Source organism: Saimiri boliviensis, chromosome 9 (genome assembly GCF_048565385.1).
Source record: "Saimiri boliviensis isolate mSaiBol1 chromosome 9, mSaiBol1.pri, whole genome shotgun sequence".
NCBI lineage: Eukaryota > Metazoa > Chordata > Mammalia > Primates > Cebidae > Saimiri > Saimiri boliviensis.
In genome coordinates, this window is record NC_133457.1 from 68,596,244 (window position 1) to 68,612,958 (window position 16,715).

At 41.7% G+C, this 16,715-nt stretch overlaps 2 protein-coding genes across 15 annotated transcripts in view; one reads left to right on the plus strand and one right to left on the minus strand.

Annotated features, from left to right (window-relative positions):
- LRCH3 (leucine rich repeats and calponin homology domain containing 3) overlaps nt 1-12,937 on the plus strand; it is a 105,120-nt gene extending 92,183 nt beyond the window's left edge. For 7 of the 12 annotated variants that reach the window (XM_039461851.2, XM_074406128.1, XM_039461852.2 and 4 more), the window contains 2 exons: nt 1,163-1,240; nt 5,508-8,685. In XM_039461851.2, coding sequence (XP_039317785.1) covers nt 1,163-1,240; nt 5,508-5,711 — 282 coding nt within the window. In that variant the 3' untranslated portion in view covers nt 5,712-8,685. Of the gene's footprint in view, nt 1-1,162; nt 1,241-5,507; nt 8,686-8,851 lie in introns of those variants that run through there. The other 5 variants (XM_039461853.2, XM_039461856.2, XM_039461858.2 and 2 more) reach the window with 2 other exon arrangements.
- A 995-nt stretch (nt 12,938-13,932) lies between these two features.
- The window catches only part of DRC9 (dynein regulatory complex subunit 9), a 42,184-nt gene continuing 39,401 nt past the window's right edge, over nt 13,933-16,715 (minus strand). For all 3 annotated transcript variants that reach the window (XM_039461994.2, XM_074406130.1, XM_074406131.1), the window contains 2 exons: nt 16,479-16,580; nt 13,933-14,576 (listed from right to left, as the gene is read on the minus strand). In XM_039461994.2, the coding sequence (XP_039317928.1) occupies nt 14,445-14,576; nt 16,479-16,580 (234 nt within the window). In that variant the 3' untranslated portion in view covers nt 13,933-14,444. The remainder of the gene's footprint in view (nt 14,577-16,478; nt 16,581-16,715) is intronic.

Below are 16,715 nucleotides of genomic sequence, written 5' to 3' on the forward strand. Positions count from 1 at the left end.
GTTTCATTGGAACCCAGCCACACTTTTTTGTTTGCATATTGTCTATAGCTGCTTTCAAGCTCCTAGTAGAATTGAGTAGTTGCAAGAGTTCTGTTTGTTTGTTTGTTTGTTTGTTTGTCTGTCTTGTTTTTTCGAGACGGAGTTTCGCTCTTTGTTACCCAGGCTGGAGTGCAATGGCGCGATCTCGGCTTACCGCAACCTCCGCCTCCTGGGTTCAGGCAATTCTCCTGTCTCAGCCTCCTGAGTAGCTGGGATTACAGGAACATGCCACCATGGCCAGCTAATTTTTTGTATTTTTAGTAGAGACGGGGTTTCACCATGTTGACCGGGATGGTCTCGATCTCTTGACCTCGTGATCCACCCGCCTCGGCCTCCCAAAGTGCTGGGATTACAGGCTTGAGCCACCGCGCCCGGCCTCTTTGTTTGTTTTTGAGACAGACTTTTACTCTTGTTGCCCAGGCTGGAGTGCAATGGCACAATCTCGTATCACTGCAATTTCTGCCTCCTGGGTTCAAGTGATTCTCATGCCTCACCCTGCCGAGTAGCTGGGATTATAGGCATGTGCCACCAAATCTGGCTAATTTTTGTATTACCAGTAGAAACAGGGTTACTCCTTGTTGGTCAGGCTGTTCTTAAACTCCTGACCTGAGGTAATATGCCGCCTTGGCCTCCCAAAGTGCTGGGATTACAGGCGTGAGCCGTCGCGCCCAGCATTGCAACAGTTCTTGTGGCCGTCAAGACTAACATTTATTATTTGATCCTTTAAGAAAAAGTTTGCTGACCCTCTGGTCCACAGCATTGAGAGTCATGAAGCGATTGGCAACAGTATTTTTAAACATTGCTAGTAGGTTGGGCACAGCAGCTCAGGCTTCTAATCCCAGCACTTTGGGAGGTTGAGTCAGGGAGATTGCTTGGACTCAGGAATTCGAGACCAGCCTGGGCAACGTGGTGAAACCCTGTCTCTACAAGTTACCCAGGTGTGATGGCACGCAACTATAGTCCCAGCGACTTGGGAGGCTAAGGTGGAAGGATCACCTGAGCCTGGGAGGTCAAGGATACAGGGAGCCAAGCTCACACCACTGCATGCCAGCCTGGGTGACAGAGCAAGACCCTGTCCCAAAAACAAAACTTTTCTAGTAACACATTTTTTCCCTCATTTCAGCCTAAATTAACAATGGCAAAATGCAGGCGAAATGTGGAGAATTTCCTAGAAGCTTGTAGAAAAATTGGTGTACCTCAGGTAATGCATTTTTCATTTTATATGAATTACCTAAATAGACTTGGGTGTCCTAAAATTTTAGAAATGCAAATCTCTAAAATCTTATAGGACTAGCTTTGAGTTAAGTTGATCATAACTAAAATAATTTTGTGTTACAAGAGTCAATATACTTTTGAACAGTTTTTTTTAGTTCCAAGGACCACATGAAGAAATTATAAATGTATAAATTTAAATAATTATAAGTAATCTAAAATAATTTTTCTATTTTCCTAAACTTCCCCACTTGCTATTTGACTTGTATATAATTATATACACAACTAAATATATCCTTCAAAAACTTAAGTATATCTCAGATTGAGAATGCTGCAGTTGGCTTCAGTGTTTTAACACGGTTTAAAACTTTTTAAAATGTTAATTTTGAAATAATTTTAGACTTACAGAAATGTTTAAAAACTAGCATAGAGTTTCTTTATATACCTCACTCAACTTCTTTAATGTTAACTAACGTCTAATACAAACATAGGACAGTTACTGAAACTAAGTCACACTAGAACAATATGATTAACTGAATTACAGGCTTTATTCAGATTTCATCAGTTTTTCCACTAAGCTCCCATTCTTTGGAGTCTGGCATGCTGTTGTCCTGCTATTAGGACTCATTGCCTGCAGCTCAGTTATAACTTTATTGCCCTTTAATATTACAAATAAGTTTATTTATAGATGTGATTGGGGAAATGAACTTGATATACTCTTATTCAATAACCCTCTTAAAAAGCAATGAAACCAACTAAGCGTTGTACTATTAAGGAATATTATGTGGTATGTAGTCAGATTTAAAGAAATTAACAACTTGGTGTCATGTGATACTTTTTCATTAACCACAACCATTACAAGTCTTGTAACATATTTTGTCTAGCCTGCAAGGAGAAAAACATGACTCTTTCTGTCACCTTCTTAAAGAGCTGTCAGTAACTCAGGATTGGTGCCTGGGCTCATCGGCAACTCTACCATTTCTCTCAGAGTTAAGCTCCTGTTCCTGTAGCTTTCACGACAGTAACTGTTTACCCAGTTCACCATTCCTCTTTCTAACTAACCAGGATTTAGAAAGGTCACAGCATCACTTGTCAAAAGAATGACCTTGTCTTTTAGTTCTTTCACATGTTACAGAGTGAAAGAGAGCGTGCCCACCTCTGTAGAGCATCTGTGTTAGACAGCAGGGTTCGCAGGATTGTTTTCTCTGTGAAGGTAGATCATCATCCTATTGATTTTTTACTTTTTTCTTTTGATGTTTTTTGTTTTCTTTTTTAACCTGAGTTTTAAAAGAATGGAAATTTGGCCAGGCGTGGTAATTCACACCTATGATCTCGCATTTTGGAAGGCCAGGGTAGGCAGATCACGAGGTCTAGAGATCGAGACCAGCCTGGCCAAAGTGGTGAAATGCTGTCTCTACTAAAAATATAAAAATTAGCTGGGTGTGGTGGCACACACCTGTAATCCCAGCTACTCAAGAGGCTGAGGCAGAAGAATCACTTGAACCTCTGAGGCAGAGGTTGCAGTGAGCCAGGATTGCACCACTGCACTGCACTCCCACCTGGTGACAGTGAGACTCAATCTCAGAAAAGAAAAAAAGGAAATTTACATAAAGTGGTAGTTAGTAAAGACCTTTTTTGATTCCTATGGACAAATTCAAAGCAAAATTTTTATTTTTATGTTATATTGTTTTAGAAAGGCTCATCATCTTTCAGAACAAACCTTTCTGCTTTTCTTTTCTTTTTTTTTTTTTTTTTTTTTTTTTTTGAGGCGGAGTCTCTCTCTGTCACCCAGGCTGGAGTGCAGTGACACTATCTCGGCTCACTGCAATCTCCACCTCCTGGGGTCAAACAGTTCTCCCGCCTCAGCCTCCCAAGTAGCTGGGATTACAGGTGTCTGCCACCACTCCCAGCTAATTTTTTTTTTTTGCATTTTTAGGTTTGACCATGTTGGCTAGGCTGGTCTCAAACTCCTGAACTCAGGTGATCCACCCACCTAGGCCTTGCAAAGTGCTGGGATTATAGGCGTGAGCCGCTGCCTCCGTCCTTAGAACAAACCTTTTTAACTATTTTAAGAGAGCACTTAATATGGTTTCTAATGAAATAACATACATTCTTTTAAACAAGTATGTTATAATAGTCTTATGTGCACATTAGTGTTCAGTTCTTCCCTTCTGCTTCCTGAAGAAGTTCCTGCTTACACAAACATCCAGTTTCTGCTCTAGTTCCCTACCACATTGTCTTTAAACAAAGAGACTATGGCATGGGTTGGTGCAGAGAATGGGAACCACAAAATAGAGTGCTGAAAATGGCCCTGCCGCAGTCATGGTGACTTAGCCTATGTAAAAACCTGTTAAAAGTACTGTTTACCAGCAATTACAGTCATTATACCTGCCCACTGGGCTTTCAGAAGTATCCTCTGTCTCTGAGATTTAAAGTCCCTACATTGGAGTTCTTTTGGTTCCCGCCATCAGTCAACAAAATACAAAACAGTGTGCCTTAAAATACACATTTAAGTCGATACTTGCCATGCAGTGGTTGACTATGTTTATTACGGGCCAGCCTGCCCCTGTTGCTACCAGAGCTGTGCTGTTGGAAGGCGAGTACAGAGAAAAAAAATAAGTTTTAAAAGACAAGGTCTTTTTTCCAGAGTGGTTAGACTGAGGTTCTTACACATCCTTCCTCCCTCTCCCTCACCACAAAGAGGAAATGAACGCTCCCTGTAGGCTGCCTCTTCCTTCTCCCCTTCTGCCTTCCACCCAAGTACCTACCACCACCACAACCACTACCAGTTTTAGATGGGTTCCTAATATGCTGCTACTTCTGCTGAAAAATTAATCATTTGTCTAGGACAAAGTGAAGGAAAATGAATAAATGCACAAATTTGTAGGTTCAAACTAGCATTCTCAGGTCCTTCTGCCAAAGGAGGAGAAAATTCTACCTCCCCGTCTTCCTTTTTCTCCTGTACCTCTGGTCATTCATCCCCACTTGGCTCTGTATGACTTGAAAAGAAAATTGAGAATGTAATCATGATCACTTTTGAAAATGTAAAACAGAAAACAGTATTAAAAATATTTTTGTCAAATTCTATACCCAAATAGGATATATAAAGGCAAATAATTTCCCTTCTGTGTATACCTTTGTTACACAAGTTAAACTATGAATGAAATACTAAAGAACAAGGCAATTTTTAAAAACCTCTGATGACATTGGGCATATGGGTATTTGTTTTATTTTTATGCTTTTATTAAATATGCTACATTCAAAAAAACTATAATGGGTGATTAAAAACTTAGCTATCTGAGTCCAGTATCTTTTGTCCCAGAGTTGTCATACGTTATGTGTTAAAGAATGTCTTCCTGTTGTCAAGTCCAGTAATGTTTGCATTTATTTAGTTAATTTTGCAATCTATGAAATGGGGGATGATCTCTGAGGCTGCTAACAACTCTGCATTCATTTTGAACATATTCGTGATCCAGACTTGGTTAAGATTAAAAAAGAATGGAAATTTACATGCAGTGTTAGTTAGCAAAGACCTTTTTGATCCCTATGAATAAATTCAAAGCAATTTTTTCGTTTTTATGTTACATTGTTTTATAAAGGCTCATCATCTTTTAGAATAAACCTTTTTTTCTTTTCTTTTTTTTTTTTTGAGACAGAATCTCGTGGCATCACCCAGTCTGGAGTGCAGTGGTGCTGTCTCAGCTCACTGCCATCGCCACCTCCTGATTTTTAGAGGAATGCCAAATCATTCAGTGCATTTGGCTTCTAGGTGGTAAATTTCCCCCTGACCTTGAGGCTTTCCTCAGCCTTCGAACCTTTTTGATGTACCTGGCATTCCAGAAAATGCCCCTCTCCTCAGCCTGCCCCACTTTTTGTCCTTGCTTTCTGATCTACTTTTTTTGTTATTAGAGAAGAATGCATCAGGAAAGAGGTTGCTTCATATACACCTCACTACTTTCAGGCCTCACACGACCCTAAACCAACATCCACTTCTGTGTATTGTGTTCTGAATGTTCATGCTAGTCACCAGCAGGTTTATTTTGCTATTTGGTAGTAAGATCAAGCTTAGTACATAGAAGATTCTTTGTATTTTGGGTTTTCAGCATTTTATTTTTGTTGCTCGTAGTAAAACTGTTACAGGATGTGTATGTGTGAATATGACTGAGATGATCATATTGAATTCTATACTCAAATCTGCATTTCTGATCCACTGACTTTATTTTTCTGTTTTCCTTTCCTGCTCACACTTTGGACAGGACAATCTTTGTTCCCCTTCCGACATCCTTCAGCTAAACCTCAGCGTTAAAAGAACTGCTGAAACACTGCTTTCTCTTGGGGCACACTCAGAAGAATCCAGTTTTGTCTGTCTGTCTATCCAGCTTCTGGGTTTTGTGGCATTTTACTGTACTGTAATGTTAACTCTCTGTATCCTTTATTACCGGCTCTTCCCCTCTAGCTGAAAGATCGCACTCCAGTGACTTTCCACCTCATTTCTGTGCTTGATAAAGGAGACTAGTTTCTCATTCAGAATTATTTACATACGTGCTTTTTCTCCCCACCGGGCCTCAAAGAGCTAACCAATAAAGGAGATAAATCCTTTCCTTCTATGTGCAGATGAGCAGCCCGTCCGTCATGTTAGTAAACATTTATGATTGCTAACAAAGAGTAGAAGACCAGCATTTTTTCTCCTGGTCATCCATCCATTCTCCTGGACTGGCCTTGTTTCTCTTACCTCTGAACTTGTACTTCGAATATAATATGTAGAACTTTATTTCAAAGTCACACAATACGACGCCCATCTGGCCATTTTTCCATGCCTCAACACAAGTGTTGAAATTGTGGAGTTACTGAACATTTTCAGCAGCTGCTCATAAGGAAAATCATCGTGCCTTTTCTGATTTTGGCAGTGCCCGGTCACTTAGATTTTTACTTTGAACCGTGTCCTGAAATACTGAATTCTCCCTTCATCGGTAGGCACAAGTCCATCTAAGCATTTGCAGTCTGGACATTTGGAAGGTATTGGTCATTTAATCTTAAAGATTTTAGTTTGGTCAGAATGTTCAGTTTAAAGATCATGTAGATTCTCTAGACTGCTATTCTGAGCCCAGTGTATGCATTTTAAGTGGTGCACAGTGAGCAGATGGGCTAGAGCTGACCTCTGGGTACCTGTCCAGATTTACTGTGTTCGTTAATGCGTAACTGAGATTCACTCCCAGGATTCTGTTTAAAATCGGAATTTGTGTAATTTCTAATGTATTCAAACCATCTTAATAGTGAAACAGCAGGTGAAGTGCTAGGCAGCAGTCTGTTCTGTACTCAAGGCACTGAATACTGTCTAGCTCTTTCAGAATGCTTAGTATTGACTTGCTAAGACATTAATGCTTGAAACAACTTATAATTGCAGTTAGACTCTAGTTTCATAAATGGTGTTTCTGAGCATTCAGGAACCTTCTGAAGTCTGTTAAGATTGGGATAAAGGCTGAACTCAAGTGTGAAGAGAGATTGTGAGGAACACAAGATCCTCTTGTAGAATTCAGCCTGAGGGTCTTACTGGTTTGATTTTCTTCCATATTAAACGGGACAGCTACTTTAACAGGTTAAAAGACTGTTCAAGCCGGGCACGGTGGCTCAAGCCTGTAATCCCAGCACTTTGGGAGGCTGAGGCTGGTGGATCACGAGGTCAAGAGATCGAGGCCATCCTGGTCAACATGGTGAAACCCCATCTTTACTAAAAATACAAAAAATTAGCTGGGCATGGTGGCACGTGCCTGTAATCCCAGCTACTCAGGAGGCTGAGGCAGGAGAATTGCCTGAACCCAGGAGGCGGAGGTTGCGGTGAGCCGAGATCATGCCATTGCACTCCAGCCTGGGTAACAAGAGCGAAACTCCGTCTCAAAAAAAAAGACTGTTCACTGTTAATCCGAAACACTAAACACTGTGATGATGAAGGCTTCAGTTTTCTGTATTAATAGTGCCTTTTAGAGTTTGGGGTGTTGCGATGGTTTTGTTTTTAAGATGTCTCTGAGTTAGAAATCATTCTAAAAGTTTTGTAGAGTTTTATCCCTTTAAAGAAAACACTTGTTAAAACCACACAGGCTGTCATGTGGGTTAGGAGTTATAATTGAACATTCTCTTGAGAACACACAGCACTCCCTTTAACCCACTGGAAGGTGAGCGTGCTCTAGGAAGCATAGGCTTCTGAGTGTAAACCGCCCAGCTGCACAGATCCCAGGGCACCACGAGAGGAAGGGCTCAGGGAGTCAGCCTTGGAGAAAGCGCATCTCTTTCCGAGAGCAGAACACGCAGAACACTGGGCAGGGTTCATTTTAAATACAGTTTATCTAGACTTGCAGTAGTATTTCTACAAAGTTCTAGTTTTATTTGATCAAAAGATTAAGATTACAGTTACCTCATTTTATCAAAATAAATATTAAATAAAAAGAAGCACAAGTACCAATAACTGCCTCAGAAATAAATACCTGTTGTATTTTTTATTGTAACTGAGTTTGTAAAAATTTCCTAGTAATACAGTGTCAGCGAAAAGGAAAAAAAAAACACCGTAGTTGTCTTCTTTAACAAACATGTATAATCTTTTTTTAGTGGAATCAGAATTCTAAATTCTGTTCTTTGTAACAGTAATCTCTTTTCTTCCTGAATATTTAATCTTAACAGAAAGCCAATGCTAAATACTGCTCTTACCATTTGTCTTTTTCCCTCACAAGGAAGGATTAACCAGACAAATGATGCGTACAAGCCGAATGTATTTAACTTCCTTAAGCAGACTTTGTAAACAACTTTTCACATGTTGGTAATCAAGATGTTCCTGCCTAAGCTTACATAGGAGTTCTCTGCCATAAATCAGGCTATTAACTACCAGGATATTAAGTACTTTACCTTTTCAAATACAATTTCTTTTTAATTCTCTAGTTCAGATTTTTAATTCAGATTGAGCCTTCCATGAATTATTCAAAATAGAGGGAAGTTTCTCAAACACATCCAAATCTCAAGAGCTCCAAATACACTGAGTTTCTTGCTCTGCCTGAGAAGCCAAGTTTTCATAGTCAGGATTGCAATGCAGATAGTAGAGAACTCATGCAGGTTGAGTTACGTTTTGAAACTATCTTGCATTCCTGTGGTAGGGAATTTACAAAGTACTTTCTCTTAAAATATAATATCTTTGAGTCTTAGGCAGGTGAAAAATAGAAAAACAATTCCACGCTACAGCGTGGAATTGTTTTTCTATTTTTCACCTGCCTATTTTATAGATTTGCACTGACCTTTTTTATTTATCAGAGATAGAGGATGTTGCTTTCATGCTACAGTATTGCTTTTCCTCTGTTGTATGTATAAATGTATGCTACTTGTCAATTTTCCAATTTTCAAAATGATCTGTATGTACTTTCAGTTGTATTAATAAAGTGACAGTGAGTGTCAGACATCTCTATCTTATTTATACTGAAGTCAGTTTCCCAGGTACTACATTTTCCTATCTTAATTGATTATTATGAAGGGGAGAAGGATTTATTTTTTCCTTTCAGTTCTATGATATTCATCTGATTTTCTTTTTTGTTTGTGTTTATGTTACGTTGTCCCATTTCAGGAGCAATTATGTTTGCCTCTCCACATTTTAGAAGAGAAAGGTTTGAGCCAGATTGCAGTGACGGTCCAGGCTCTCCTGGAACTTGCGCCACCCAGGCAACAGCAGCCCCAGTTATCTGCTGTTTAAGGATTCGCAGGACCTTGGGCACTGGCCTGGCCAAAACAAGGAACAGAACAACGTGGTTGCTGCTGCCAGCTGTCTGCCTAAACAAAGCTCTTATGTGTTCTCAGAAGGGACTGTTTCCATGATTCCTAACAGGAATATTTTGCTTCATTTCTCCATTTTAGGGGAGGTTATATCCATTTCCATTGAATTTTTTTTACAAAGACACCGTTGGCTTTCTAAATGAAACTTACCTCGTTACTGAAAACCCAACACCTAACCTGACTGTGCTTTCTGAGAGAGCAGGCTTATCTCACATATCAGAAAGCTCGTTGTCTGAGTTAGGCACAAGCGTGCTCTGCTGTTGCTTTTACCTGCTCTCGAGACAGCTAGTCTGCTGGTTTCTAAACTCGGTGGTTCATTAGAATCTCCTCGAGTATTTGTTACATTCAGTAGGTCTGGGGTACACCCTGGGAATCTGCATTTTCAATAACCGCTGTACTTTTTTTTTTTGAGAAGCCGTCCTGCTCTGTCACCTCGGCTCACTGCAACCTCTGCCTCCCAGGTTCAAGCGATTGTCTTGCCTCAGCCTTCCAAGTAGCTGGGACTACGGGCACATGCTACCACACCTGCCTAATTTTTTTGTATTTTTAGTAGAGACGAGGTTTCACCATGTTTGCCAGGCTGGTCTCAAACTCCTGACCTCAAGTGATCCACCCGCCTCGGTTTCCCAAAATGCTGGGGTTACAGGTGTGAGCCACCATGCCCGGTCCATTGCACATGTTTTTTATGTAGTGAAAACCACTCTTCAAAGCTAGATATTTGTATGTTTGGGGAGGGGGGGCAATTTCCCCACTGCATTTTTTAGCCACATTTAAAAGCTATATGATAGTGAGTTAGACTATTCTGTCAAAGGCAAAAGAAAAATAATATAGAAGGCCTAGATTTTGCATAGTATTTTCTTTTTTCTTTTTTTTAAAGAGTTGGGGTCTTGCCGTATTACCCAGGCTAGTCTGAAACTCCTGGGCTCAAGTGATCTCCTGCCTCAGCCTCCCAAAGTGCTGGGATTACTGGAGTGAGCTACTGGGCCTGGTCCAAATTTTGCATAGTAAAACAGTGAAACAGATGCGGCTGTATTTCAGGTCAGTGTTCTAGGCCTCCCACCTCCAGTCCATCACAGGGGGTGGTTCTTGTCATCCTGTTATCTAGACAGTATAAACAAGCCCTTTTACACGGGTTCCAAATCCTCAGGCTGAGAGCGCACTGCTGTGTGTCATCTGCATTGATCTCACAGAGCCTCCTTCACCGCCGCCTCATGCTGCTCCGACACCCAGGCCTGCAGACACATTGCATTCACAACACATACATTGGGAAAGGCAAGCCTCCTTTATTTCCTTCAGGGAACTGCCAGTTTCTGTGGCTGAATTGAAGCACTTACGGCATCTTTAAAACAGCTTCCTGTCTTTTCCTCCTGCTCCCCATGTGGCTCTACCACTAGTGCCTTCATATACTCAATTATGGGTGGAGGAAAAGGCTCAGGGGCTCACACACACGATCAGGAGCCTTTCTTCAAGTTTCACCTACTTGGGTTTTCCTTCCCCTGCATTTGAACCCCATTTAGTTGGTGATATCTTTTGGTGCTCACTGCCTTTGTAAAACAAGTAAATAAAGTAAGTGGAAGATGTTAGTTATCTTTTTTTTTTTTTTTCTGTAGTTGTTAACTGTTCCGGATTTTCTTTCCCAATGCATGCATTTGGGCATAATGTTATCCCTCTTTTTATCATGTAAATGTACCATCTAAAAGTAGCTTTGGATCAAATCACATTGAGTATCTGGTCAAAGTAATATTTTCTTCCTTGTTCTTGCAGAGAAACAAGATCATCGGAATATTACCACTTTGAACAGGTTTAAAGTTGTATAACAGGCTGGGCCCGGTGGGTCATACCTGTAATCTCAGCGTTTTGCAAGGCTCAGCAGGAGGATCACTTGAGCCCAGGAGTTTGAGAGCAGCCTGGGTAACATAGCAAAACCCTGTCTCCCAAAAATTAAAAAAAATCCAGGTGTGGTGGCACATGCCTGTACTCCCAGCTACTCAGGAGGCTGGGGTGGGAGGATCACTTGAGCCTAGGAAGTCAAGGCTGCAGTGAGCCGTGATTGCACCACTGCACTCCAGCCTGAGCAACAGAGTGAGACCCCACCTCTAAAAATAAATTGTATAACATAAAACATCTGTGCTCAATGCCCTATCTTATAGAACAAAAGTAAAATGTCTATTTAAGCACTTACAGCCAGACCCCACTATATTTACAGTTCCCAACAGACCCATCAACCCTTATATAACTTGTTTTGAATTTAGCCATGTGTATTTTTAAACTGTACTAGTCAACAGTAAGCCTTAGTACAGTCCCCAAATTACATGAAATGAAACTCGGGAAAGGACAGGATTGTTTTTAACATTATGCAAGCCAGCCTGGCCAACATGGTAAAATCCCATCTCTATTAAAAATTAAAAAATTAGCTGGGCATGGTAGCAGGCACCTGTAATCCTAACTACTGGGCAACAGAGGCACGAGAACAACCTGGGGGGCGAAAGTTGCAGTGAGCCAAGATCATGCCAGTGCACTCCAGCCCGGGCAACAGAGCAAGACTCTATCTCAAAAAAAAAAAAAAAAAAAAAAAAAAGCCGGGCGCAGTGGCTCACACCTGTAATCCCAGCACTTTTGGAGGCCGAGGCGGGCAGATCACAAGGTCAGGAGATCAAGACCGTCCTGGCCAACATGGGGAAACCCGCGTCTCTATTAAAAATAAAAAAGCCAGGTGCGGTGGCGTGCCTGTAGGCCCAGCTAGTCAGGATGCTGAGGCAGGGGAATCGCTTGAAGCCCGGGCAGTGGAGGATGCCATGAGCCGAGATACAGCCACTGCAATACAGCCTGGGCAATGGAGCAAGACTGCGTCTCGGTGGGGGCGGGGGGAAGCAAGGAATAATTCTAGAAGACATTACATAATACAGTACTTGCAAGATTTGCAACTTATTTTCCCATAGGAATAAATGGGAATTTCAACTTATTTCAAATTTTGCACATATTATGAAACCACCTTAATGTATTTTTATTAAAGTAAATCAGATTTGTATTTGAACTATTAGGAAAAACTGCAGTTTTGGCTGATAATTGAAGGAAAAATAGCAAATACATTTGAAGTTCTTTCAAACCCTCTGCAGAGGTGTGAATTTCTTTTTTATCAAGATGCAAAAATAAATTACGATGCTTTTGTTGGGATAATTTTTGTATTCAGTATTTTATATGTACCTTTTTAAAAAAAAAATTGGAAAGCACAGTTCAGTTTAACCTTTAGCTTTGCTTGACTCCAGCATAAGATGAAGATGACCTTGCCACAGTTCCACTGACCTGAAGCAATGACCTTCCCAGCACTGACGGTGTCAGCAGGCTGAGAGTCCACCCAGCAGAGCCCTTGCCACTGCCAGAGGTTTTCTGTGAGCAGTTTCCAGGATTTCAAACTCACAATCTATGCTTTGCACTCCAGTGTTCTCTTGTAATAGCCAGGTGTGGAAACAACCGTGGGAAAGGGGGCCTTTGTATTCCTCTAGAACACAGAGCAGGAAGATCTTAGTAGTAGACCACCTTCCTTAAGAGCTATTAAATACAGCTAATCAAGGAGTTTGTGATATTTCATTCTTTATACAGCTCGGCAGTGACATGATGTGTGACTATGCTGATGAGTTTGATGAATTCGTAGAAACTAAGCGCTTAAATGGTTATAGAAATGAAGGAAAACATAGATATTTAGAAGCATTTCTATATACACAGTGCAGTGAGATGGTTTACAGCAAATTTCATTTTATTTCTGAAAATGTTGTAAACATGTAATTAGTGAAAGATTTTGTAAAACATTGTCCTGTATTTGTATGTCTGTAAATATATTGCATAAGTTCTAAGAATAAATATGTCAATATCATGTATGTTATTTTAAATTGTCTGTATGCCACTTTATATGTTGACATTAAAATAAAAGCCAACACTTCAGTGGAACGTAATAAAAGCTGATTGGAGAATGTTCATAACTGAAATACGGTTCCCTTGGCAAAGGTGAATGAGGTAAAAGGCATGTCATTTCCAGAAGGAATGTCAGTAGAAACAGGGGCTTTCAGGATAGTCTTTTGAGTTAAAACTGGTTTTCTTAAGGAAGTACAGATATCAAGATGGTGGTGCTTTAGGCCGGACACGATGGCTCACGCCTGTAATCGCAGCACTTTGGGAGGCCGAGGCGGGCAGATCACCTGAGTTCGGGAGTTCCAGACCAGCCTGACCAATAAGGAGAAACCTCATCTCTAGTACTAAAAATAAAAACTAGCTGGGTGTGGTGGCACATGCCTGTAATCGCAGCTACTCGGGAGGCTGAGGCAGGAGAGTCGCTTGAATCTGGGAGGCAGAGATTGCAGTGAGCTGACATCGTGCCATTGCATTCCAGCCTGGACAACGAAACTCCATCTCAAAAAAAAAAAGACTGTGCTTTATTTGGAGTGACTTAGAAGTTTAATTCATGAAATGTATGTGACACATTCGGCAGCTTTTCTCTTGGAAATTACTAGCCGTGCTGTAGGGAAACAGCATCCCAAGATGTTCTGTTTTGACTAATCACGGCAAGAATGACCTGGTGGGCTCATTTTTTTTTTCTAGGGGAAGAGGGAGAGTGACAGTCATAGTTTAGATATTTTCACACACCTTGTCTATTTTCATCTTAACACTCCATCAGGTGGGAATTGTAAGCAAAGCAGGTATTGGCCTGAGTGTTTCACTTGTCAAAAAGATCTCCAGAATACCCTTCATAGAACCTGTGTCCTCATCTTTACAGTTTGTAAAGTATCATATCCTAATATCCTATTTCTAGCTTGTATTTATAATTTGTATCCCTATCTATTTCCCAAAAAAGTTGTGGAAGCAGCTTATAATTGGATATGTATTCCACGCCATTTTCACCCCAATAAAAACACCAATGTGATGATAAATGTAAAAGGCAGGCAGGAACCAACATTTATTAAAACTCTACTGTGTATGTATTATGCTAGACAGCTAATAAACATCATCTTATAATTCCTACTGAATGCTTTTGCTCCTAAGAGTTTTTTCACTACAGACAATTGGGTAAAAGCAGAATCAGACATTACAGGAATTACTGAAGTTTTAATGCATCGCTGTTACTAAGACAATGAACTGCTTGGTTCTGCTGAGAAAGAGCAAGAAGAATGAATCTTCACAGGACTACCAGAAACTTCTTTACAGCAAGGTATGAGAAAGCCCTAAGTCAATGGTGTAACCCTAAATCAGAGAGTGGAATCAGCAGGCTTCCCCTGGGAGCGTCTCCGTGGGAAGTGACCTGTAGACGAGTCACCTGTGCTGGGACGAGGTTTTTCTTACTCTCCACGCCCTTCCCACCTCCAGAGCACCAGAGGCAAAGATAGAGGATAACTTGGTCACTTCTTGCCTCTCTTCTTATCCTTGCCTTTTCCTTTTCCTTTGGAATCCTTGCTGTCAACTTTGTCTTTAGGCATCCTGAAACCACCAATTTCCTTCCGTATCATAGTGCCTCGCCACCAGGCCTGGATCTGGAGGAGGAAAGTGGGGTGAGGACAGCGTAAGTTGTATTCACTCACAGCACGCCTCACAGGCTGCGTTCTGCCCACGTAAAGGGATTGTTTAGTCAAGTATCTTGCGTTTGAAGAACGGTCTGTGCAGGAAGTGGCAGGCCACGTAATCACTACAGCCATGCTCTCCTGTCGTGCGGACCTGGAGCGTGAGCCATGAACTTGAGTGAAGTTCCCAAGGAGTAAAAATAAAAGGAACCTGATCTGGCCTATTTTTTTCTTCATACTTGGAAATCTGACTTCCACCGGGCACGGTGGCTCGCACCCGTAATCCCAGCACTTTGGGAGGCACGTGGCATCATCTGTGCATTTTTGGCTGTTTGTTTGCCTTTGCCCTTGGCCCAGGTAACTAACATTCTTTTTGGTTCAAGTAGCTGGTGGGGATGGGGAACCTGGCCTTTCTTCAAGGAAAGCAGTACAAGGAAGTCAGATTTCCTTTTCTTTTCTTGAGACGGAGTCTTGCTCTGTCGCCAGGCTGGAGTGCAGTGGCACAATCTCAGCTCACTGCAATCTCCGCCTCCTGGGTTCAAGCAATTCTCCTGCCTCAGTGTCCCGAGTAGCTGCGATTACAGGCACGCACTACCACAACCAGCTGCTTTTTCTATTTTTAGTACAGATGGGGTTTCACCATGTTGCCAGGCCGGTCTTGATCTCCGGATTTCATGATCCACCCACCTCAGCCTCCCAGAGTGCTGCGACATTACAGGCATGAGCCACTGTGCCCTGCTAATCCTGCTTTAAGTTTTTGCTTATAAGTACTTCGTGTGATCTGTGACCTGCCGGTTTCATCATCACTGATATATACAAGTTCATATAAAACTTAAAAAAAAAACAAAAACAAAAACGGCCGGCGCGGTGGCTCAAGCTTGTAATCCCAGCACTTTGGGAGGCCGAGGCGGGTGGATCACGAGGTCGAGAGATCGAGACCATCCTGGTCAACATGGTGAAACCCTGTCTCTACTAAAAAAAATACAAAAAATTAGCTGGACATGGTGGCACGTGCCTGTAATCCCAGCTACTCAGGAGGCTGAGGCAGGAGAATTGCCTGAACCCAGGAGGCAGAGGTTGCGGTGAGCCGAGATCCTGCCATTGCACTCCGGCCTGGGTAACAAGAGCGAAACTCCGTCTAAAAAAAAAAAAAAACCTCTTTTTTCTTAACCTGCTGCTTATCCTTCCCACCTAAGCAGCTTGTATCAGGAACCCAGCAGATAGTTGGGGCTGATTTATAAGCAGGATTTTCAGAAGTAGTAGCATATTTAAAAGACGCTGTCGGCCGGGCGCGGCGGCTCACGCCTGTAATCCCAGCACTTTGGGAGGCTGAGGCGGGTGGATCACAAGGTCAAGAGATCGAGATCATCCTGGTCAACATGGTGAAATCCCGTCTCTACTAAAAATACAAAAAATTAGCTGGGCATGGTGGCACACGCCTGTAATCCCAGCTACTCAGGAGGCTGAGGCAGGAGAATTGCCTGAACCCAGGAGGCGGAGGTTGCGGTGAGCCGAGACCACGCCATTGCACTCCAGCCTGGGTAACAAGAGCCAAATTCCGTCTCAAAAAAAAAAAAGCTGTCAAGAGCTGGTTTTGGTTAGGCATAGTATTCTCACATTTCGCCTCTGGGCCTAGGTTTTGCTTCCACTGCTAACCACTTCTTTTTCCCCAGATGAACAGCTGGAGGCATGTCATAACTGTCTCCCTACACCATGGACTGTGCTGGCAAATTATAATAATGACAGAAGTCCGTGCTGCTTCTCAGATCTCCAGTTCCTCGGTAAGCCAAGATGCGTCTGACAATGAATGAGAAATGCTTTTGTGTTCCTCAGTGTTAGGCCGGCTATGGCGAGATACTGATCATGGTTCTTTACCTTTATGACGCTCTTTAATTCCAAGAGATCCTGTTCCGCCTTCTTCCTGCTCTTCTCCTTTTCTATGCGATCTTCAATGATGACTTGTTCATACTCTCTTATCTGCAAGGATGGACATTAATCATTTATTACCGAACTCTCTTGACTAAGCTGCAGCCCAGTCAGCCCTGTGCTTTTAAAATAAAATTCCAAAATAAAATATGCCAAATCTAAAGATAAACCAAATAAAAAATGTAG